This window comes from Equus caballus, chromosome X, assembly GCF_041296265.1.
Source record: "Equus caballus isolate H_3958 breed thoroughbred chromosome X, TB-T2T, whole genome shotgun sequence".
Classification (NCBI taxonomy): Eukaryota; Metazoa; Chordata; class Mammalia; order Perissodactyla; family Equidae; genus Equus; species Equus caballus.
In genome coordinates, this window is record NC_091715.1 from 139,932,724 (window position 1) to 139,957,856 (window position 25,133).

The 25,133-nt window shown below is 40.2% G+C and overlaps 1 protein-coding gene and 1 non-coding gene across 2 annotated transcripts in view; one reads left to right on the top strand and one right to left on the bottom strand.

Moving 5' to 3' along the window:
- Window positions 1-14,581: 14,581 nt before the first annotated feature.
- Window positions 14,582-25,133, top strand: part of FMR1NB (FMR1 neighbor) — a 34,203-nt gene continuing 23,651 nt past the window's right edge. The window contains exon 1 of the mRNA XM_023633826.2: window positions 14,582-15,174. Within this exon, the coding sequence (XP_023489594.2) occupies window positions 14,862-15,174 (313 nt within the window). The 5' untranslated portion in view covers window positions 14,582-14,861. The remainder of the gene's footprint in view (window positions 15,175-25,133) is intronic.
- On the bottom strand, window positions 20,224-20,362 carry LOC138922024 (small nucleolar RNA SNORA1). The gene has a single exon (XR_011435121.1). It is a non-coding gene; the product is annotated as a small nucleolar RNA SNORA1 (small nucleolar RNA).

Genomic DNA, 25,133 nt, shown 5'->3' on the forward strand with positions numbered 1-25,133 from the left:
TTTGCATTTCCCTGATGATCAGCGATGATGAGCATCTTTTCATGTGCCTATTGGTCATCAGTATATCTTCTTTGGAGAAATGTCTGTTCATGTCTCCAGCCCATTTTTTGATTGGGTTGTTTGATGTTTTGTGGTTGAGTTGCGAGAGTTCTTTATATATTAAGGATATTAAGCCTTTGTCAGATATATGACTTGCAAATATTTTTTCCCAGTTAGTGGGTTGTTTTTTTGTTTCAATCCTGTTTTCATTTGCCTTGAAGAAGCTCTTTAATCTGATGAGGTCCCATTTGTTTATTCTTTCTATTGTTTCCCTTCTCTGAGAAGGCATGGTGTCCGAAAAGATCCTTTTAATACTGATGTCAAAGAGTGTACTGCCTACGTTTTCTTCCAGAAGCCTTATGGTTTCAGGTCTCACCTTTAGGTCTTTAATCCATTTTGAGTTTATTTTGGTGAATGGTGAAAAAGAATGGTCAATTTTCATTCTTTTACGTATGGCTTTCCAGTTTTCCCAGCACCATTTGTTGAAAAGACTTTCTTTTCTCCATTGCATGCCCTCAGCTCCTTTGTCAAAGATAAGCTGTCCATAGATGTGTGGTTTTATTTCTGGGCTTTCAATTTTGTTCCATTGATCTGTGCACCTGTTTTTGTACCAGTACCATGCTGTTTTGATTACTGTAGCTTTGTAGTATGTTTTGAAGTCAGGGATTGTGATGCCTCCCGTTTTGTTCTTTTTTCTCAGGATTGCTTTAGCAATTCGGGGTCTTTTGTTGCCCCATATGAATTTTAGGATTCTTTGTTCTAATTCTGTAAAGAATGTCATTGGGATTCTGATTGGGATGGCGTTGAATCTGCAGATTGCTTTAGGTAGAATGGACATTTTAACTATGTTTATTCTTCCAATCCATGTACATGGAATGTCTTTACATCTCCTTATGTCGTCATCCAATTCTCTCAGAAAGGCCTTGTAATTTTCATTATATAGGTCCTTCACTTCCTTAGTTAAATTTACCCCAAGGTATTTTATTCTTTTTGTTGCGATTGTGAATGGTATTGTATTCTTGAGTTGTTTTACTGTTGGTTCATTACTGGAGTATAGAAATGCTACTGATTTATGCAAATTGATTTTATACCCTGCAACTTTGCTGTAGTTGTTGATTACTTCTAACAGTTTTCCAATGGATTCTTTGGGGTTTTCTATATATAAGATCATGTCATCTGCAAACAGCGAGAGTTTCACTTCTTCCCTCCCTATTTGGATTCCTTTTATTCCTTTTTCTTGCCTGATTGCTCTGGCCAGGACCTCCAGTACTATGTTAAATAAGAGTGGTGATAGAGGGCATCCTTGTCTTGTTCCTGTTTTCAGGGGGATGGGGGTTCAGTTTTTGCCCATTGAGTATGATGTTGGCTATGGGTTTGTCGTATATGGCCTTTATTATGTTGAGGTAGTTTCCTTCTATGCCCATTTTGTTCAGAGTTTTTATCATAAATGGCTGTTGGATCTTGTCAAATGCCTTCTCTGCATCTATTGAGATGATCATGTGGTTTTTATTCCTCAGTTTGCTGACGTGGTGTATCACGTTGATTGATTTGCGGATGTTGAACCATCCCTGTGTCCCTCGTATGAATCCGACTTGATCCTGATGTATGATTCTTTTGATGAATTTCTGAATTCTGGTTGCCAAAATTTTGTTTAGAATTTTTGCATCTATGTTCATCAGTGATATTGGCCTGTAGTTCTCTTTTTTCGTGGTGTCCTTGTCAGGTTTTGGTTTCAGCGTGATGTTGGCCTCATAGAATGTGTTAGGACGTGTTCCATCTTCCCTAATTTTTTGGAATAGCTTGAAAATGATAGGTATTAAATCCTCTCTGCAAGTTTGGTAGAATTCCCCAGGAAAGCCGAAAGCCATCTGGTCCTGGGGTTTTATTCTTTGGGATGTTTTTGATTGCTGTTTCAATCTCTTTCCTTGTGATTGGTCTGTTCAAATTGTCTGCCTCTTCTTGAGTGAGCTTTGGGAGATTGTAGGAGTCCAGGAATTTATCCATTTCCTCTAGGTTATCCATTCTGTTGGCATATAGTTTTTTGTAGTATTCTCTTATAATCTGTTGTATTTCTGCAGAGTCTGTTGTTATTTCTCCTCGCTCATTTCTGATTTTGTTTATTTGAGCTTTCTCCCTTTTTTCTTTGTAAGTCTGGCTAGTGGTTTGTCAATTTTATTTATCTTCTCAAAAAACCAGCTCTTTGTCTCATTGATCCTTTCTACTGCCTTTTTCGTTTCAATAGTATTTATTTCTGCTCTGATTTTTATTATTTCTCTCCTTCTGCTGACTTTGGGCTTCATTTGTTCTTTTTTCTCTAGTTCAGTTAGGTGTGCTTTAAGGTTGCTTATTTGGGATTTTTCTTGTTTGTTAAGATGTGCCTGCATTGCGATGAATTTTCCTCTTAATACAGCTTTTGCTGTATCCCATATGAGTTGGTATGGCATGCTATCATTTTCATTTGTTTCCAGGTATTTTTTGATTTCTTCTTTAATTTCTTCAATGATCCATTGCTTGGTCACTAGTGTATTGTTTAGTCTCCACATCTTTGTGCCTTTCTCAGCTTTTTTCTTGTAATTAATTTCTAGCCTTATAGCACTATGATCTGAGAAGATGCTTGTTATTATTTCAATTTTTTTAAATTTGTAGAGGCGTGCCTTGTTTCCCAACATATGGTCTATCCTAGAGAATGTTCCATGTGCACTTGAGAAGAATGTGTATTCAGCTCCTTCAGGGTGGAGTGATCTATATATGTCTATTAAGTCCAATTGTTTTAGTTTTTCATTCAGCTCCACTATTTCCTTGTTGATTTTCTGTCTGGATGATCTGTCCATTGATGTGAGTGGGGTGTTGAGATCCCCTACTATTATTGTGTTGTTTTTAACATCTTCCTTTAGGTCTGTTAATAGTTGCTTTATGAATCTTGGTGCTCCTGTGTTGGGTGCATAGATATTTATAAGCGTTATTTCTTCTTGATGAAGTGTCCCTTTGATCATTATATATTGTCCCTCTGTGTCTCTCTTTACCTGTCTTATTTTGAAATCCACTTGGTCTGATATGAGAATTGCAACACCTGCCTTTTTTTCCTTGCTGTTTGCTTGAAGTATTGTCCTCCACCCCTTCACCCTGAGTCTGTGCTTGTCCTTAGGGCTGAGGTGTGTTTCCGGGAGGCAACAAATTGTTGGATCTTGTTCTTTAATCCATTTTGCCACTCTGTGTCTTTTTATTGGAGAGTTCAATCCGTTCACATTGAGAGTGATTATTGATGCATGTGGACTTAATGCTGTCAATCTGTCGCTCATTATCTTGTTTTCCTGTCTTTCTTTTCCTGTGTGCTTTAGACTACCCATTTAATACTGCAATTTCTTATGCTGGGTTTCTTAGATTTTTCCTTATCTATGATTTGTGACTCTGTTCTGTACTTTATTTTAGTGTCTACCTTGAAGTTTGTATTTAGAATCTCGTGTATAATATAGTCTATTCTCTGGTGGTCTCTTACTTACTCGACCAATACTGATTTAGACCCTTTGCTCTTCCCCTCCTAAATAATTATTTTCGTTTTTTATTCCAACTCCTCTTATTAATTTGTAGTTAGAGTGCTAAGATCGTCCTTGTTTTGGTAGTTTCCTTATTTTTACCCTAATGCTATAGTTGAATATTTGCTATCCTGTTCTGGTTCTATCCATCGGTCTCCCTAGTCTGTGGCTTGTGTCCCCTTTCTCCCTTTTTTCTTTTTTCAAGTATGAGAGCCTTCTTGAGGATTTCTTGTAATGGAGGGCTTTTAGTTACAAACTCCCTTAACTTTTGTTTGTCTGGAAAAGATTTAATTTCTCCCTCATATCTGAAGGAAATTCTTGCTGGATAGAGTATTCTTGGCTGAAGGTTTTTATCCTTTAAAGCTTTGAATATATCACTCCATTCTCTCCTAGCTTGTAGGGTTTCTGTAGAGAAATCCGCTGACAGTCTGATAGGGGCTCCTTTATAGGTTATTCTCTTTTTTTTTCTTACTTCCCTGAGTATTCTTTCCTTATCATTCCTATTTGCCAACTTTACTATTATGTGCCTTGCGGTGGGTCTTTTTACATTGACAAATCTAGGAGATCTAAAACCCTCCTCTACACATATTTCTCCGTTGATCCCTAGATTTGGGAAGTTCTCTTCAATAATTTTGTTAAGCACACTTTCTGCTCCATTTTCCTTTTCTATATTCTCGGGAATTCCTATGATCCTTATGTTCTTACTCCTCATTGAATCCATTATCTCTCGGAGATTTTCCTCATTTTTTTTTATTCTTAGTTCTCTTTCTTCCTCTGTCTGGTGCCATTCAGCCTGTCTGTCCTCGATTATGCTGATTTGTTCCTCTAGGTTGTCTACACGGGCATTCAGGGAATCCGTATTCTGTTTTATCTGGTCCATTGTGTTTTTCATCTCAAGTAATTCTGTTTGATTCTTCTTTACGATTTCAATCTCTTTTGTGAAGTAACTCCAGAACTCGGCTTGTTTCTCTATCTTTCTCTCTACCTCATTGAGTTTTTTGATTATAGCTGCTCTGAATTCATTATCACTTAGTTTACCTAATTCCAAGTCCTCAGGACTTAATTCTGTGTTTTTATTGTTTTCCTTCTGGTGTGGGGCTTTTATAAATTGCTGGATGGTAGAGGAGCGGTTTTTTCCCATGGTGGTAGAATTCAGTTGCAGTTACAGCCTGTCGCCACTAGATGGGGGTCGAGAGCGGCATGTTAGCTCTCCGCCTTGGGGCAAGATGGCTGCGCCCACTGGCTTTGTTAGGGGGGAGGGGCTGTTACTCACACGCGCCGATCTGGGTTCAGATCAGTTCTGTTCTCTGGTCTCCCAAGGCCCTTGATTTATAGGGTCCCCGCGGCTGGAAGCTTTCCCCCCGTCAGCGGGTCTCCACTGAATCAGCGGCAGGAGTCCTGGATGATCCCCCGGTCGCGCGGCCCCTACCCCGCTCCTTCCCGACCCGCACTGCAGCGATCGCAGACTCTAGGGGAGGGAGCGATGTTCTCTCCTACCATTCCAGCACCTCCGAGGGTGTAAGCAAGGTTTATGATCTCCACGTTCTTGGTATAGTAGGTCTCTAACGAGCTGGCATTATGTTTATTCTCTGAAATTCAGTTCTTCCAATCTTTCGTTGTATTTTGGAGGGGAGAGAATCCCGGGTCAGCTCACCCTGCCATTTTGCTCCGCCCACTCTCCTCATTGAGTTTTTTTTCTGATAGGTAGTTTGAATTCTGTGTCATTTAGCTTGTAAATTTCTGTGCCTTCAGGATTGGTTTCTGGGTGCTTGTCATTTTCCTTCTGTTCTGGAGTAGTAACATATTTCTTCATGCTATTTGATGAGGTTGATTTGTGCCTTCCCGTAAGTGATAGTATCTGGGTGCAGATTCCACTTGCCATCATTGGGGGGTGGGGTCAGGAGCTGTGTATTCTGAGCCTGCCATCATCCCTGGCATCTGTGCCTGTCTTTTGGAATCTATGATGACAGGGCCTGTCTGTGACTGCCAGCTCAAAGCTCCTGTTTTACTAACATATGCACAGTCACTCTGGCAGGGGTCACTTGCTCTGGCCAACCGGCCAAGCTGGTGCACTGGGCAAGGGAAGGGGAGGGGTGCTTACTTTCGTGTGAGTAATCCTGGTGGCATTCTCACTCTGCCTTCACTATCTGACCTCCTGAGGTGCTGGCTTGATGAAGACACCTCTTCAATATCTTAGCCTCCTCTGTGTGGAGCTTTCCCACAGCTGTGAGGGAACTTGGAGAACGAAGGCATTCCCATGGAAAGCCACCCCTCCCCCCTCTCTTCTCAGAGCTGCACACAGTCCTATATCCTAGATCTCTGCCAGGGATGAACAGGAGATCCCCTAACCTCCTTCCCCTTCATCCTGGGAGGTCCAGCACCTCCCCCTTCAGAAGTATGGCTGCATGGGTCTCTCAGATGTCTTTTGTGTTGTGTGAATGTCCACTGCTGGTTTATGAATGTCCTTTTCATTGTATCTTTGGGAGAAGAGACTAAGGGAAAAGCTCACTCCACCATGATTCTGATATCACTCCCTACCTCTGTTTTTAAGAGTATTCATCACTTTCTGTTATAATTGTATTTTACATGGCTGCTTCCCACACTAGACTGAAACTCTCAGAGCCCAGGATCTCTGACTTATTCCATCTGGTTCTCCTAGAAGCAAGAACATTGAACTTGCTTGGTTGATCTCCAGCTTGTAGCTCAGGACAGGGGTGAGGCTAGATATATAGAGATGAAAGCATTATTGACATAGAGGTGATTTCTGAAGAACTGGAAGTAAATATATCACTCAGGAAAAAAGTTAGAGAGCACAAAGAATAGGTGGTAGTGGGCTAAATCTTGGGGAATGCCTACCTTTAGCCAATGGGATGAGGATGAGATTTTACCTGAGAACTGTGCTTTGTCATAACAATTATTCATTAAAATATATTTATTTGGTGGATTTTATGTGCAACTCACTGTTTAGGCACTAAAAATACATCAATAAACAACACAAACAACAACAAGATCCTTGTTCTCGTAAAACTTATATTCCAGTAGGGACACATAGCTTCCTCAGGGAAAGAGGAAAGTTAACAGTTTCAAAGAGTTTGAGGAGGATATATAGTTCAGTGGCCTCTGGATTTGAAAATTGGAAGGTGAAGGAACCATGTAGCCAGTTTCATTCCAAGGATAATGGCCAAAAGTTGTGATGGAAAGAAAGTCAGTGATTCAGGTACTAAAATACAAAAGTAGAAAATAGGATTTAGTAGGCCTTTGAGATGCAGAAAATGGAGCAGGTGGTATAATCAGATAATGTGAGCTCCAAAAGAGAGGAGATTGACCAGAAGTATTCAAGTCATATTCTGGGGTAGCAAAGGAGTCTGAGGAGTTTACTGACTCCTTCTCTTTACCTAGAATTAGAAGGAGGAGCAGCATTCATTGAAGGCAGTTTCCAGGGTAGTAATGAATGCAGGAAGTGTTAATCAGTAGGAAGCTAAAATTCAGCTAATTCAGGCAAAGGAAATCAGGGAAAAGGAAAAGGGAGGATATAGAGTAGTTTCTTCACATCAGGATGGAGATTTTAAAAGGCACGGTGGAAGGAGCTGGTAGAGTGACAGTGAGAAGTAGAGTGTGCCTGTGTGATAGTAGCCCTGATCTGGATGGGTGTGAGGCTATTGAAGATTGTAGTGGCTTGCTCAGCATCCAACTTTTTTGAGTATGCCTTCCTATACTGCAGAAGCTAGAAAGCTAAAAACTACATTTCCCAGATTCCCTTGCACACAGGCTTTTGGATGTGATAAATCACCTAAAGGTATAGCCAATCAGATGCAATTTCATTATGATTGAATTCCAAACTGAACCAAATGGAGTAAAGAGGGATGCAAGGCATCCATTTTGCTGGTGAGGATCCGGTGCCAGCAGTTCCAGCAGCAAATTCCTGATCCCCAGATCCCAGCTTAAGTAGTGGTTTCCTAGAATTAACAGTTCTGGAAGTGACTTCCTGATACCCAGCCTCTCAGCTATAGAAAGGTAGCTGTTTTTTTCACTGGATGCCAAACATATCTCACATCGGATACACTGGAGTGTATCAGGTTTTTTTTTTTTTCTGGTGGGGAAGATTCGCCCTGGGCTACCATCCATTGCCAATTCTCCTCTTTCTTTACTTGAAGAAGATTAACCCTGAGCTAGTGTCTGTGCCAATCTTCCTCTACTTTGTAAGCGGGGTGCTTCCACAGCATGGCTGATGAGTGGAGAAGGTCCACACCCCAGATCCGAACCCACGAACCTGGGCTGCCATAGAGTAGTGTGAGGAAGTTTAATGGAGTCGATCATTTTTTAACACCTCTTTCTTCTATGTGACATAATTATTTTCAGTAATAATCATTAAATGAAAAGAATAAAAATACATGGCCAGAAAAGAGCTGCAGGCATTGTGAAAATTTCTTTTATTAAACTTCGTATATAATCATATAATAAAAATCAATAAATAATAAAATAAATATTACTGTGCAAAAAAGAGAAAAATGTAATGGGTTAATACTCCTTAATTAAATTAATAAATATTTTGGAAACAAGGGGTAACAAACATTTCTATATATTGATCAGTTGCAATAATGAATAATAACATTCCAGTTTAATAAAAATTCAATAAAAAATAAGAAGAATAGTAAGGTACAGAGAAGGATCAATCTCAATTTTGAAAATTTTTAAGTTCGGTAAAATGGTTCATGAATGAAATATTATTTAATGTATAAGCTAACATTTACACTTACTAAATAACCACATCATACTTTACAGTTGACATTCTGTCTCAGTTTTGTAAATTGTAAACACAATTAAAAACTTCAAGTGGTATCATAAATGACAGAACTGAAGAAACTCAAGTTCTGTGTCTTCGTCTTTACAATCACTGTGCTGTCATTTTTTAAAATTAAGTAATTTATTTATTTTTTGTGGAAGATTAGCCCTGAGCTATCATCTGCTGCCAATCCTCCTCTTTTTGCTGAGGAAGCCTGGCCCTGAGCTAACATCCGTGCCCATCTTCCTCTACTTTATATGTGGGACGCCTACCACAGCATGGCTTGCCAAGCAGTGCCATGTCTGCACCCGGGATCCGAACTGGCGAACTCCAGGCCACTGAAGCAGAACATACGCACTTAACTGCTGTGGGACCGGGCTGGCCCCCCATGCTGTCATTTTTTAAATACAGGAATGTGTAGCACTGCAAGTGTTGGAGACATGAACTGTACTTGAATTGAACTTGAATGATTTTAAACTCTGGTGAATTTATTTTCAAAATTAACATATGTTGTTGGTTCCATAGGTGTTGGGGATAGCCTGTGTAACTGGAAGTTCTCCAAATTAACTTCCATGTAAATACAATGTTGATTAAAGGATATGTAATTGAAATATGCTGGATTGAAGCTTGCATATATTATTACAACTCAACAGTAGTCACAGTAATTTGTTTCGAACATAGCCAAAGAAATGATTTTTTTTCAGAGAAGAGTGTTTTATCACTGACATTATTTAGAATTGTTGACATATGATGACAATAAAAAAGCAGACAAACTTTTAATTGGTTTTATTATTATTTTTACTTTCCTAGAGATGCCGCACTCCCTCAGTGCCTACACCCAGAGTAGTCTGGTCTTACTGCTCTGGCATTGGTATGCCACTGGTTCCCTCAGGGAGTCAGTTTACAGTGTTGTTCTAGAATTTTCCCTGGAGGCCCAGCTAAGAGCCTCCTCCTCCAGCCCTTCCTACAAATTTGTAATCACCTCTTTCTCTGTATTAAATTCCTTTTTACTTAAACTAACTAGGATGGTTTCTAATTGTCTGCAACTAAACCCTGACTGATACAGATAATAAGGAATAGAGATTTATGCTTAGAGCAATAGCTATTGAAAACATTTATTTATCCATTTGTTCATTCATTCATTGAACAAATACTTAACATAGATCTCTGTATATATAGTTATATCTATGTGGTGTTCAAATGTGGGATATTTTCCATTAATAGCATTGACTTTGGGCTATGTGATCAAATAGTGCATGTCGTGTTACCCTTCCTAGTGAGACAGGTTGAACAACTGTATTAGTTAGGAAGCATTTGGCTACCAGAAGCAGAAACACTAACTCAAAGTCGTTGAAACTATTAGAAAAATAATTTTCTCACATAATTGGAAGTTTCAAGATGGGTTAAGTTGTGAGTCGGCTCACTGATGTCACTGGGGATCCAGGTTCTTCCTGTGCTTCTCTTCTGCCATCCTCCATGTTGACTTCATCTTTATATTGATAGCAAGATGGCTGCAGCCGATCCAGAGACAACAACGATCAGAAGAAAAGGAGAGAATATTTATCTCTTTGGAGTAAGTGGACTGCTATGGCATTACAGCTCCACTCAACAGGTGATCAGTAGGAAGGGGATAGGACATCTTCCCGGTGGGCAGAACTTTGAGCAGTGTATCAGATTGTCCCCTTTGCCTGGAAGTTGTCCCATTTGCCTGGAAGGAAAGAAGGGCTGTAGCAAAGATCTATGTTGATTCACGGCAGAGCCTAATGTTGCTGCTAGATGATCAAGGTCTTGGAAGAAGCAAGTTTGAAGGATTTACGGCAAGGAAATTTGGGAAAGAGGTATGTAAATTGACCTAAAATAGACTTAGAGTGTGATACTATTTGTCTTGCATATTAATATTCATGAAAAGTTTCTCTTTGTAGAAGAGGTGCTAAATCATCAGGTGGACTTAATGCCCATGCAGTGGAGGTCAGTCAGACTCTTTCCCCATCATCCTGTGCTTGATTGATGGGCTCATACACAAAGTGGCTGTGGGGGCAGGGATGAAAGTTACATATGGCTCAATAACATGGATTTCTTCTCACCAAGACTGACTATTACTGCTGCTTGAATGCCCAACTTGCAAGCCGGAGCCATCAACCCTGGACCCCTGATATGGTGTCATATCCTGTGTGTACCATCCAGAAACCTTAAGACAAGTTCATCTCTTTGGACTCTTCTGTTATGGAGTGGGCAATGACTTTTTCCTTCACTTCAATAGATTCTCCCTCCAGATTGGATTTGCTTCCCTGCCCACCACACTTCTGCTAGTCCTACTATCCATAGGTTTATTGAATACCGTATATACCACCACTGTATCTCACACAACATTGCCTGCATCAAAGGAACTCACATTACCCTAATAGAAGTGTAGCAATGGACTGAGGCCATTTGGCTTCACTGTATTTAACATGTGCCACATCACCTAGAAGAAACTGGCCTACATAAAACTACCATCTGATCCAGCCATCCCACTTCTGGGTATATAGCCAAAGGAAATGAAAATAGGATCTCGAAGGGACATCTGCAACTCCCATGTTTATTAAAGCATTATTCACAACAGCCAAGAAACGGAAACAACCTAAGCATCCATGTCCATCAACAGACAAATAGATAAAGAAGATGTAGCATATATATATATATATATATATACATACAATGGAATATTATTCAGCAATGAGAAAAAAGGAAATCTTGCCATTTGCAACAACATAGATGGAACTTGAGGGCATTATGCTAAGTGAAATAAGCCAACAGAGAAAAGACAAATACTACGTGGTATCAATTATACTCGGAATCTGAAAAACAAAGTAGAACTCACAGAAACAGAGGGTAGAAAAGTGGTTGCTAGGGGCTGGGGGTGGGAGAAATAAGGAGAGTTGGTAAAAGGGTACAAACTTTCAGTTATAAGATGAGTAAGGTCTGAGGATCTAATGTAAAACATGTGATTATAGTTGATAACACTGCATTATATAGTTGAAGTTTGCTAAGAGAGTAGAAAAATGTTCTCAACAAAAAAAAAAGAGAGAGAGAGAAATACGTGAGGTGATGGATAGCTTAATTAACCAGATAGTGGGAATACTTTCACAGTGTATATCAAATCGCCCCATTGTACACCTTAAATATCTTACAAACTTATTTGTCAATTACATGTCAATCAAGATTAAAAAAGAAGTTAGCCTAATAGAATAATGAAATCACCTGCTGAAGTCCACCTCAGAGAAAACATTCTGTGAGTCTGGGGTATTGTTTTGGAGGATGCGTTGTGCACTCTGAACCAGAAGTGAAATCACCATAAGGTGCTGTTTTTCCAATAACCAGTATACACGGGGCTAAGATCTAAGGGGTGATGGTGAAAATGATACCTAGTGAACTACTTGCAACAATGTTTACACTTTGCTTCTCATTCCAACAACTCTGGTTTCTGCTGTTTTAGAAGCTTATTATCCAAGAGGGGAATTGTTTCTTTCAGGGAATACAACAATGGTTCCACTGAATTAGAAGCTGAGACTGCAGTGCCACCTCATGCCACTAGGCAAATCAGCAAAAAATGAATTACTATGTGGTGAGGTTGATAGATCCTGATCATCATTAGGTACTATGTATTAGTACATTATAGGAATGAACTACAGTCTGTTTCATTTCCCTACTGAGACATCCTTTACATTGCTTTCACTATAACAATGAACATCTTTTTTTTTTGAGGAAGATTAGCCCTGAGCTAACATCTGCTGCCAATCCTCCTCTTTTTTTTTTTTTGCTGAGGAAGACTGGCCCTGAACTCACATCCGTGCCCATCTTCCTCTACTTTATATGTGGGACACCTACAATAGCGTGGCTTGCCTAGCGGTGCCATGTCCGCACCCGGGATCCGAACTGGCAAACCCCGGGCTGCGGAAGCAGAATGTGAGAACTTAACCGCTGCTCCACCAGGCCGGCCCAACAATGAACGTCTTTGTACATGTCTCCTTGTACACATGAGTGACAGGATAGATACCCAACAGTGGGATTTGTGGGTCACAGACTATGTGGATATTTAACCTTACAAAGTGTTATCAAATTGCTCTCCAGAGTGGTTGTACCCATTTGCACCTCCACCGGCAATGACTGAATTCCTAGTTAAGCATTCACAATATTCTTGTGAATATTTGTTAATGTTTGCCAATCTGATGAGCATAAAATTATACCTCATTGTTAATTAATTTGCATTCCCCTGATTACCTGAGATTGAGCATCTTTTCATGTCTGTCTGTAGTGATATTTAAAAAATAGTGTCAATTCTCAATTTTCCACAAGTGCAGTAGTTACATTCTGAGCAATGGTATGTACCATCTCACGAAGCAGTTCTTGTATTCATGCCCATGCAACAGTTTTTATTCCCTAATTAGGTCTGAGTTGGCCAGTATCAAATTTAGCTCCCACAAGGATATAGGAGGAAAGAGGAAAGTCTGTGCAAGATTTTAAATCTACATCTGACAATCTACAAAATGGATACTTCCACATGGCTTTTTGCCGCCCCGATCTTGAATTAGTATTGTGTAAACCAGGGGATGCTCAGGCATAATCCTAGGGATTTTGTCCCCGAGTTCTTGTTAGTAATTTGGGTTTCTAGTGGTATAATGTGGATTGCTCAGGAGTATTGCACTGTTGTAGAACTGCCACGTCTTGCTTGTTTACAGCAAACCCAAACACTACAGTCAAGTATGAGCCATAGCAAGCCAGAGCTGGAAGGAATCTTCACAATCAGCCTGACCACAGCCCAAAATTTGCAGAAGGGGAAACTAAGGCTCAGAGAGCACAAGCCATGAAGTGGTCGAGAGCTGAGTTCCCAACCCATGTGCTCTAGCTTAATCCCCTGAGCCCTCAGGGCGGCTGTGTGGGGTCTGGTCATATGATCATTTTCCATGTGTGCTATAACATGAACAGGGTTGCTGTAGGAAGGCAATTGTTCATGAGTCTCTCGAGTCTCTGCATGTCTCAGTAGAGCATCTGTCCTTTGTCTCCGACCCAGAAGTGTTGCAGCTTCTGCCAGTATCTATGAAACTGTGGCAGGCTACCTTGTTACTCACAAGTGGAGTAAACACTGACACTTCACAGTTCCTCACAAGTGCAAGCAGTAGTTTCAGAAGATGTTAATAAGTGTTTTGTGGGACAGGTGTCTTCTGGTCAATTAGTCTTGGAAAAGCTGAGGCAAAAACAAATTTTTTTAAAGATGAAAGGAAAGGAAAGCAGTTTCTTCTCTCTTCAGATCCTTTAATAAAGAACGTTATGCATTGCTCCTGGATGTGAGGGTGGGTGGGGTGGAATGTGCTAAATTTCAAGAATTATTTGCATAGGAGGCCTTCCCCACTCCTTACTCCTGTGGAATGCCTATTAACATTGGAAATAACAATAGAATAAAACTAGCAGAAAACCATTGGAAAGCCAGAGTAAAACATAGTGAGAATAAGGATGGAAATGCAGTTGAGAAGGGTAGTTTTGACATCCCTCGAAAACTAGAATGAGATAGGCTAAGAAGCAAGCCAGCATCACCTACATGGTCCATTCGCAGGTGTGCCCAAACCAAGCGAGGATAACGGGACTTTGCTCGAGGGTCAGACTTTAGAGCAAGAAGGGGGCTTAGAGACAATGCTAACTCTCTCATTTTACACACGTAACACTGAGGCCCAGCAGGAGGAAGGCACCTAAGGCCACCCAATTCATTGGTGGCAAATGATGGGAATGATATGGAAGTGTTCCTGAGTCACTAGCGTTCCTCACAGCCTCTTTGTTCTCATGTTTCTTATTGTTTCATCTATTTGTAACTCAACCTTAAGGTTTCCAAAGGCAAATACCATTTTGCTCCACTTGAAAGCTCCTACTCAGTTTAACGACCTCTTGAACATCGACCATATTCACTATAGTCACCGCGCACACCTAGCGCTGCCCATCACAGCATTCTGCCCTGATGGAAACGTTCCGTATTCGCACTGTCCAGTACGGTTACCATTAGCTAAGTGTGGCTCCTGAGCACTTGATATGTGACTACTGTGACTGAAGAAATAATTTCTTAACTCTGTTTAATTTTAATTAATTAAAATTGACATTTAAACAGCCACACTTGCCTAGCAGCCACCGTAGCAAATACGACAGTGCCTAACTGCAGTGGCCGTAAAGGGTGCAGTGTGCGTCATCGGACTGGCTCTGAGGAGAATTAGCGCAAGGCTGCCGTCGGCATCCTTCCTGTGGGCCAGGGATGAGCAGGGGCGCTCCTTCAAAGCCATTGACCCCGCACGGGCAGCAGGGGGCCTGGAGTCGCGGAGGGGGCATGCACACAGCCTGGCGGCCGTTAAAAAGGGGCGGGGCCTGCAGCGAGGCCTGGCACGTGCCGCCGCGGGGGGCCACGTAAGCGTCACTGCCGCAGGGGCTTGTGGGTCAACGGTCGCCGGCACCGAGGCGGTACCTCAGCGAGGCGGGAACCGAGAGCCATGCCTGCTGAGAGGAGCTTGATGCACGGGCGGAGGAACCGGTCGAAATCCAGGGCGCTGTGGCAAGTGCGCGCGAGGGTGAGAGCCATTGAGGCGGAGGAGCCGGCGCTGGGGCCTCCTCCGGAGAACGACAGTCCGGGACTCCAGGCTGCCGTGGCTGCCATGCGTCAGCCCACCTGGCGCACGCCTCTGCTTGGCCTCCCTCAGGCTGGGCCGCGCTACTTTGCGGTGAAGGCTTGGGCCCGCAAGCACTTTGGGCTCCTCGTGCTCGCCAGCTGGGCCCTGATGCTGCTGTTCTACTTCCTGACTACCGGTGAGTGGCCGCTCCTGGCCGGGGGCCCCGGGACGCCAGGGCAGGGGCGACAGGGCGCGGCCGCCTGCTGCGGCCACACGCCCGCCCTCCCTTCCCCTCCGCCTCACAGGCCTACCCTCCCTGGCCCGCTCCCCACGCCTGACCGCGGCTTCTCCCCGCCCCGGGCCCTCCGAGCGCCCCTCCTGAAGAGCCGCTCTCCCCTCCTTCCGAAAAAGATTGGCGTGAGATTCGCTTCACGCCGAGTGACCGGCTTTCTAGTGAACAATTTCGTGACATCTAGTATGTTCAAACGCTGCGCAGCCACCCCCTCTGTCTAGTTCCCCGAAATACTTCCCTCAGCCCCAGTTAGAGCCCGCACCCATGCCTCGCGCCGTCACTCCCCAGCCCCAGTCCCCAGCCCCGGCAGCCGCCAGCCGGCTCTCGGCCTCCGTGGGTTTCCTTTCTCATGGTTCGTGTCACGGTGACGTACAGTATTTGCCCTGTTGTGTCCAGCTCATTTTACTTAGCATCATGTTTTCGAGATTTATGCCTGTGGTAGTATTATCAGTACTTCATTTCTTTTTATGGCCAAATAATATTCTGTTGGATGAATATACTGCATTTGGTTTATTCATTTATCAGTTGATGAGCATTTGGGTTGTTTCCTGTTGTTGGCTATTATGAATAATGCTGCTATGAATATTCAAGTACAAGTTTTTTTGTCAACACGTGTTCAGTTCTCGGGCATATGCCTAGGAGTGGAATTGCTGAGTTTTATAGGAATTGCGTGTTGAAGTTTTTGAGGAAGTTCTGAACTGTTACACAAAGTGGCTGAACCATTTTGCTTTCCCACTGACAATGCACGAGCGTCCCTAATTTCGCCAATTGTTACCTCCCCCCCTTTTTGGTTATTGCCATCCTAGTGTGTGAGAAATGATATCTTATTATGGTTTTCATTAGTGTTTCTGTAATGACAAATGATGTTGAACATCTTTTCATATGCTTTTTGGCATTTGTATATCTTCTTCGGAGAAATGTCTATTCAAGTCCTTTGACCGTTTTTAACTGGATTGTTTATGGTTTTGTTATTGAGTTGTAAGAGTTCTTTATATATACTGGATATATGATATGTAAATGTTTTCTCTCATTCTGTAGGTTGTCTTTTCACTTTTTTGATAATTTATTTTTTGATGCACCAACGTTTTTAAATGTGAGGAAGTTCAATTTATTTTTAATTTTGTCACTTGTGCTTTTGGTGTCATATCTAAAAATCCATGGCCAAATGTAAAGTCATGAAGATTTATTCCTATGTTTTCTTTTAAGAGTATTGTGATTTTAGCCTTTATACTTAGGTTGTTGATCCATTTTGAAATAATTTTTGTATATGGTATCTATTAGGAGTCTGACTTTATTCTTTTGCCTGTGGCGATCCAGTTGTCTCAGCATCATTTGTTGAAGAGGCTATTTATTCCCCATTGAATGGTCTTGGCACTATTTTTGAAAATCAGTTCATCATAGATTTATGTGTTTATTTCTGGACTCAAGTTATATTCTGTTGGTCTATGTGTCTGTCCCTATGCCAGTACCATACTCTTTTGATTATTGTAGCTTTGTAGCAAGTTGAGAAACTGGGACATGAGTCCTCCAACTTTGTTCTTTATTCATATTGTTTTAAGTATTCAAAACCCCTTACAATTCCATATAAATCTGAGGTTCTGCTTTTCCATTTATGCAAAAAGGCCATTGGAGTTTTGATAGCGATTGTGTTGAATCTGTAGATCACTTTGGGCAGTATTACCATCTTAACAATATTAAGGCTTTAAATCCATGAACACGGGTTGTCTTTCCATTCGTCTTCTTTAATTTATTTTAGCAATGTTTCGTAGTTTTCAATGTACAGGTCTTTGACCTCCTTGGTTAAGTTTATCCCAAGATATTTTATTCTTTTGGATGCTATTGTAAATGGAGTTGTTTTCTTAATTTCCTTTTGGATTGTTCTTGCTGATGTCTAGAAGCACAACTGATTTTTGCATGTTGATCTTGTATCCTGCAACTTTGCTAAATTTGTTTATGAGCTCTAATAGGTTTTTGTAGACTTTTTTTGGAATATTCTATATATAGAATCATGTTATCTGCGAGTAGTTTTACTCCTTCCTTTGCAATTTGGATGCCTTTTATTTTTTGTCCTAATTGCTCTGGCTAGAACTTCCAGTACAATGCTGAATAGCAGTGGTAAAAATGGGCATCCTTGCCGTGTTCCTGATCTTAGCGGGGAAGCTTTCAGTCTTTCACTATCAATTATTATGTTAATTCTTGGTTTTTCATAAATATTCTTTATCATAATGAGAAAAATCCTTTTTTTTTTTTTTTACAGGTTGGCACCTGAACTATCAACTGTTACCAATCTTCTTTTTTTTTCTGCTTTTTCTCCCCAAATCCCCCCAGTACATAGTTGTATATTTTAGTTGTGGGCCCTTCTAGTTGTGACATGTGGGACGTTGCCTCAGCATGGCCTGATGAGCGGTACCATGTCCGCGCCCAGGATCTGAACCGGCAAAACCCTGGGCCGCCAAAGTGGAGCGCATGAACTTAACCACTCAGCCATGGGGCCAGCCCCCCAAAATCCCTTCTATACATAGTTTGCTGAATGATTTTATCATGAAAGGTGTGGCATTTTGTCAAATGCTTTTCCTGCATCAATTGAGGCATTTTCCCTTCATTCTGTTAATGTGGCATATTTCATTGGTTTTCTTACGTTGAACCACCCTTGTATTCCTGGATTGAGCCCCACTTGGTCATTGTATATACTTTTTTTGATGTGCTATTGCAGTTGGTTTGTTAGTATTTTGTTGGGGCATCTATTTATTTGCATCTATATTCATATGTGATATTGGTTTGTAGTTTTCTTATGGTGTCTTTGTCTGGCTTTGGTATCAGGTTAGTAATGGCATCATAAAATGAATTAAGAAGTGTTCTTCTATTTTTTGAAAGACTTTGAGAAAGTTTGGTGTTAATTCTTCTTTAAATATTTGGTAGAAATCACCAGTGAAACCATCTGCTCCTAGACTTTTCCTTCTTGGGTGTTTTCTTTTTAATTGAGTTCATAATAGTTTACAACATTTAGAAATTTCAGTTGTACATTATTACTTGTCTGTCACGATATAAGTGCTCTTCTTAACCCCCTGTGCATACCCCCCAACCCCCTGCCCCAGTAGCCACTGAACTGTTCTCTTTGTCCGTGTGTTAGTTTTTCTTCTACATAGGAGTGAAATCACATGGTGTTTATTTTTCTCTGTGTGGGTTATTTCATTTAACATGATACCCTCCAGGTCCATCCACATTGTTGTGAATGGGATGATTTTGTCTTTTTTATGACTGAGTAGTATTGTAGTCTATCTATATACCACATTTTCTTTATCCAGTCATCAGTCCATGGGCATTAGGGTTGCTTCCACATCCTAGCTATTGTGAATAATGCTGCAATGAACATAGGGGTGCATGAGTCTCCTTGAACTGTTGATTTCTAGTTCTTTGGATAAATACCCAGTAGTGTGATAGCTGGTATTTCTATTTTTAGTTTTTTGAGAAGTCTGCATACTGTTTACCACAGTGGCTGCACCAGTTTGCACTTCCACCAGCAGTGTAAGAGGGTTCCCTTTTCTCCACACCCTCTCCAACATTTGTTATTTTTTGTCTTGGTGATTATAGCCATTTTAATGGGTGTAAGGTGATATCTTAGTGTAGTTTTGATTTGCATTTCCCTGATGATTAGTGATGTTCGTCTTTTCATGTGCCTGTTGGCCATCCATCTCTATATCTTCTTTGGGAAAATGTCTGTTCATATTCTCTGCCCATTTTTTGATCGGGTTGATTTTTTGTCGTTCAGTTGTGTGAGTTCTTTATATATTATGGAGATTAACCCCTTGTCAGCTATATTATTTGCAAATGTTTTCTCCCAATTGGTGGATTGTCTTTTGTTTTGATCCTGGTTTCCTTTGCCTTGCAGAAGCTCTTTAGTCTGATGAAGTCCCACTTGTTTATTTTTTCTCGTTTCCCTTGTCCAAGAAGACATGGTATTTGAAAAGATCCTTTTAAGATCGATGTCCAAGAGTGTACTACCTGTATTTTCTTACAGATGTTTTGTGGTTTCAGGTCTTACCTTCAAGTCTTTGATCCATTTTGAGTTTATTTTTGTGTGTGGCTTAAGATAATGGTCTACTTTCATTCTTTTGCATGTGGCTGTCACGTTTTCCCAACACCATTTATTGAAGAGACCATCCTTTCTCCATTGTATGTTCTTAGCACCTTTGTCGAAGATTAGCTGTCTGTAGATGTGTGATTTTATTTCTTGGCTTTCAATTGTGTTCCATTGATCTGTGTGCCTGTTTTTGTACCAGTACCATACTATAGCTTTGTAGTACATTTTTTTAAGTCAATAAATTATTATTGAAGTAATTTCGCATGTTGTGATTCCTTCCAGTCACCTTAATTCCTCCAAAGTTTGTCATAATCTTCAAGATAGCTCTTTTAAAAAGGAATTTTGTCCAGTCCATGGTTGTCATGTCAGTCAGTTCACAATTCTTTCAGTTGGGGTTCTTTGATCTCCACTTGAATAAGGACATACTTTAAAAATTCTCCACCTGTTGGAGCTGGCCTGGTGGCTCAGTAGTTAAGTTCACATATTCCACTTCAACGGCCCAGGGTTCGCCGGTTCAGCTCCTGGGTGAGGACATGGCACCGCTTGTCAAGCCATGCTGTGGTAGGCATCCCACATATAAAGTAGAGGAAAATGGGCATGGATGTTAGCTCAGGGCCAGTGTTCCTTAGCAAAAAGAGGAGGATCGGCAGCAGATGTTAGCTTAGGGCTAATCTTCCTCAAAAAAAAAAAAAAATTCTCCACCTGTAATCTTTAGGATCCAATTTTTTCAACCAATTTACTTTAGGGCCTAGGAGTTAAATTGTAGGAAGTTGACTGCTATTTTAGCAAATGATCTAAGATATATTATTCCTAATCATTTCTAATATTGAAAATTCTTGTTACATCCAACTTTTACTTATTAGCCTAGCAAAAAATGTTACAGGTCTCATTGTCACCACTGCAATACGTGTACTGTGATGGAAGCATAATCTGTGTCTCAATATATATTGACACATTAACAATTTCTGGACATCATTAACAACAGTGCCCATTTTCATCTAGAGTGAGGTTTCTGTAGTACATTTTGAAGTCAGGGATTGTGATGTCTCCAGCTTTGTTCTTTTTTCTTGGGATTGCTTTAGCTATTCAGGGTCTTTTGTTGCCCCATATGAATTTTAGGATTCTTTGTTCTTTTTCTGTGGAGAATGTCATTGGGATTCTGATTGGGATTGTGTTGAGTCTCTAGATTGCTTTGGGTATTATGAACACTTTAACTGTGTTTATTCTTCTGATCCATGTGCATGGAGTATCTTTCCATTTCTTTATGTCATCATTTATTTCTTTCCACAATGTCTTGTAGTTTTCATTGCATAGGTCTTTCACCTCTTTGGTTAAATTTCTTCCTGGATATTTTATTCTTTTTGTCATGATTGTAAATGGGATTGTATTCTTGAGTTCTCTTTCTGTTCATTATTAGAGTATAGAAATGCAACTTATTTTTGTAAGTTGATTTTGTACCCTGAAACTTTACATTAGTTGTTGATTATTTCTAGTAGTTTTCTGATTGATTCTTCACGGTTTTCTATATATAAAATCATGTCAACTGAAAATAGAGAGTTTCACTTTTTCACTTCCTATTTGGATTACTTTTATTCCTTTTTCTTGCCTAATTTCTCTGGCTATTACCTCCAGGACAATGTCAAATAAGAATAGAGAGAGTGGGCACCCTTGTCTTGTTCCTGTTGTCTGAGGGATGGCGTTCAACTTTTCCCCATTGAGTATGATGTTGGCTGTGGGTTTGTCACATATGGCCTTTATTATGTTGAGGTACTTTCCTTTGGTCCCCATTTTGTTAAGAGTTTTTATCGTAAATGGATGTTGGATCTTGTCACATGCTTTCTCTGTGTCTATTGAGAGGATCATGTGGTTTTTATTACTCATTTTGTTAATATGGTGTATCATGTTGATTGATTTATGGACATTGAACCATCCCTGTGTCCCTCATAGAAATCCCACTTGACCATGATGTATGATCTTTTTGATGTATTGCTCTAATCAGGGTGGCAATATTTTGTTGAGGATTTTTGCATCTATGTTCATCACTGAAATTGGCCTATAGTTTTCCTTTTTTGTGTTGTCCTTGTCAGGCTTTGGTATCAGGGTGATGTTGGCCTTGTAGAATGTGTCAGGAAGTGTTCCGTCTTCCCTAATTTTTTGGAATAGTTTACTAAGTATGGGTATTAAATCCTCTTTGAATGTTTGGTAGAATTCACCAGGGAAGCCTTCTGGTCCTTGACTTTTATTTTTTGGGAGATTTTTAATTACTGTTTCAATGTCTTTACTTGTGATTGGTCTATTCAGATTATCTATTTCTTATTGATTCAGCTTTTGGAGGTTGTAAGAGTCTAAGAATTTATCCGTTTCTTCTAGATTGTCTAATTTGTTGACATACAGCTTTTCATAGTGTTCTCTTATAATCATTTGTATTTCTCTGGTATCCATTGTAATTTTTCCTTTCTCTTTTCTAATTTTATTTATCTGAGCTTTCTCTCTTTTTTTCTTTTTAAGTCTGGCTTGAGGTTTATCAATTTTGTTTATCTTCTCAAAGAGCCAGCTCTTTGTTTCATTGATCCTTTCTGTTGTCTTTTTTGTTTCACTTGCATTTATTTCTGCTCTGATTTTTATTATTTCCTTCCTTCTGCTGCCTTTGGGCTTTGTTTGTTCTTTTTCTAATTCGGTTAGGTGTAGTTTGAGATTTCTTATTTTGGATTTTTCTTATTTATTAAGGTGAGCCTGTGTTGCAATGAATTTCCCTTTTAGGACTGCTTTTGCTGCATCCCATATGAGTTGGTATGGTATGTTTTCGTTTTCATTTGTCTCCAGATATTTTCTGACTTCTCCTTTAATTTCTTCTATGATCCATTGGTTGTTCAGTAGCATGTTGTTTAGTCTCCACATATTTCCCCCTTTCTCAGCTTTTTTCTTGTAGTTAATTTCTAGTTTCTTATCATTGTCCTTGGAAAAGATGCTTGATAGAATGTCAATCTTCTTAAATTTATTGAGGCTTGCCTTGTTTCCCAACATATATTCTATCCTTGAGAATGTTCCATGTGCACTTGAGAAGAATGTGTATTCTGCTGTTTTTGGATGATGTGTTCTATATATATCTGTTAAGTCTATCTGGTCTAGTTTTTCATTTAATTCCACTGTTTCCTTGTTGACTTTCTGTCTGGATGGTCTATCCATTGATGTGAGTGAAGTGTGAGGTCCCTTACTATTATTGTCTTGTTGTTAATATCTCCTTTTAGGTTTGTTAATAGTTGCTCTATGTTCTTTGGTGCTCCTGTGTTGAGTGCATATGTATTTCTAAGTGTTATGTCTTCTTGGTGGAGTGTCCCTTTGATCATTGTATACTGCTCCCCTTTGTCTCTCTTTACCTGTCTTATCTTAAAGTCTACTTTGTCTGATGTAAGTACGGCAACACGTGCTTTCTTTTATTTGCCATTAGCTTGGAATATCATCTTCCATCCCTTCACTCTGAGCCTGTGTTTGTTGTTGGAGCTGAGATGTGTTTCCTGGAGCCAGCATATTGTTGGGTCTTGTTCTGTAATCCATCTTGCCATTCTGTGTCTTTTTATTGGAGAATTCAATCCATTTACATTTCGAGTGATTATTGATATATGAGGGCTTAATGCTGCCATTTTATTGCTTGTTTTCTGGTTCTCCTGCATTTCCATTGTTTACCATCCCATGTATTTTAGACTACCAATTTGGTTAGGTAGTTTTTTATGCTGGATTTCTTAGTTTTCTCCTTATTTATTATTTGTGTCTCTGTTCTGCTTTTTTGTTTAGTAGTTACCTTGAGTTTTGTATGAAATATCTTGTTGATAGGATAGTCCGTTTTCTGATGACCTCTTATTTCCTTAGGCTAAGCTCATTCAGTTCCTTTCCTCTTCCCCTCCTACATTGTTTTTGTCACATTTTATTCTATCTGTCTAGTTTAAATGACAAGATTATCTTTGTTTTTGGTGTTTTCCTTCCCTTTATCTTTAATGTTTTACTTGAGTATTTGCTAATGTGTTCTAATGGATAGCTACAATTTTCTGATATTGTCTACCTGTTTATATTCTTACTCAGGGCTTTGTAGCCCCTTCTCTTTTTTCAAGTATGAGGGCCTTCTTGAGCATTTCTTGTCAGGGGAGTCTTGTGGCAATGAACTCCCTCAGCTTTGTTTATCTGTGAAAGTTTTTATTTCTCCATCATATCTGAAGGATATTTTCACTGGATAGAGTATTCTTGGCTGAAAATTTCTGGTTTTCAAAGATTTGAATATATCATTCCACCCTCCCCTACCTTGTAAGGTTTCTGCTGAGAAATCCACTGAAAGCCTAATAGGGGTTCCTTTGTAAGTTATTTTCTTCTGCCTTGCTGCCCTTAGTATTTTTTTTTTGTCATATATTGTTACCAGCTTTACTACTATATGCCTTGCAGTAGGCCTTTTTACATTTATATAGTTAGGAGATCTAGTGGCTTCTTTCATGTGAATTTCCATCTCCTTCTCCAGGTTTGGGAAGTTCTCTGTTGTTATTCTTTGAACAAGCTTTCTGTTCCATTCTCCTTCTTTTCTTCCTCTGAAATACCTATAATCCTTATGTTGCATTTCCTGATTAAGTTGGATATTTCTCAGAGACTTTCTTCATTTCTTCTTAGTCTTAGTTGTCTCTCCTCTTCCTTCTGAAGCATTTCTATATTTCTGTTTTCACTGTTACTGATTCTCTCCTCAATGATATCAGCTCTGCCGTTCAGGGAATCCACATTCTACTTTATCTCATCCATTGTGTTTTTCATCTTGAATATTTCTGTTTCATTCTTCTTTATAGTTTCAACCTCATTTGTGAAGTAGTTCTTGAACCCATTGAATTGTCTATCTGCATTCTCTTTTAACTCGTTCAGTTTTTTAATGATAGCTATTTGGAATTATCTGTCATTTAGGTTATAGATTTCTGTGTCTTCACGATTGATTTCTGGGTACTTGTCCTTTTCCTTTTGGTCTGGAGATTTAACATATTTCTTCATACTGCTAGATGCCATGAATTTGTGCTTCTGCATTTTGGTAGTAGCTGATTGCTACTTCCACCTGTCACCACTGGGTGGGGTTCAAGAGCTGCATATTCTGAACACACTGTGATCCATGGGACAGCTCCCAGGTGCTGGGCTGGGGTGCTGGGCCAGAGTGAGGGAAGCTTTCTTTCTCCTGGGAGATCTCGGGGACTTCTCACTCTCCCCTCGCTGTCAGCTCTCCTGCAGTATTGGCTTGATGAAGATACCCTGGTGATAGCAGTCACCTCTATGGGGGGCTTTCCCCCGGGCTGTGAGGCACCTCAGAGATCTATGGTGTTCCCACGGAGGGCCGCCACTCCCTCCCTGCTTTCCTCCCAGAGGCTGCACACAATTCCTGTGTCTCTGTCCTTCAGGGAGGAAGAGACACGTTATCTTACCTCCTTCCACTACCTCGGTGGAGGCTCCAGCACCTCCACTTTCTGACATACGGCTGCATGGGTCTCTCAGACATCATTTCTGTTGTGTGGATGTCCTCTGTTGGAATATAAATGTTCTTTTCATTGTATCTTTGAGGGGAGAGCTTATGGGGAGAACTCACTCTGCCGTGATGCTGATGTGACCCTGGTTGGTTTTGATTAGTGTTTCAGTCTCTTTACATGTTATAGTTCTTCTGTGAAAGGTCTTCTTTACCTAACCTCCTTTCACAAATGACTGAATCCCCTCACCAACTCTCACAAATACCTTTCTTTCCCTTATGAATGGCTTCCCTCCTTCATTTCTC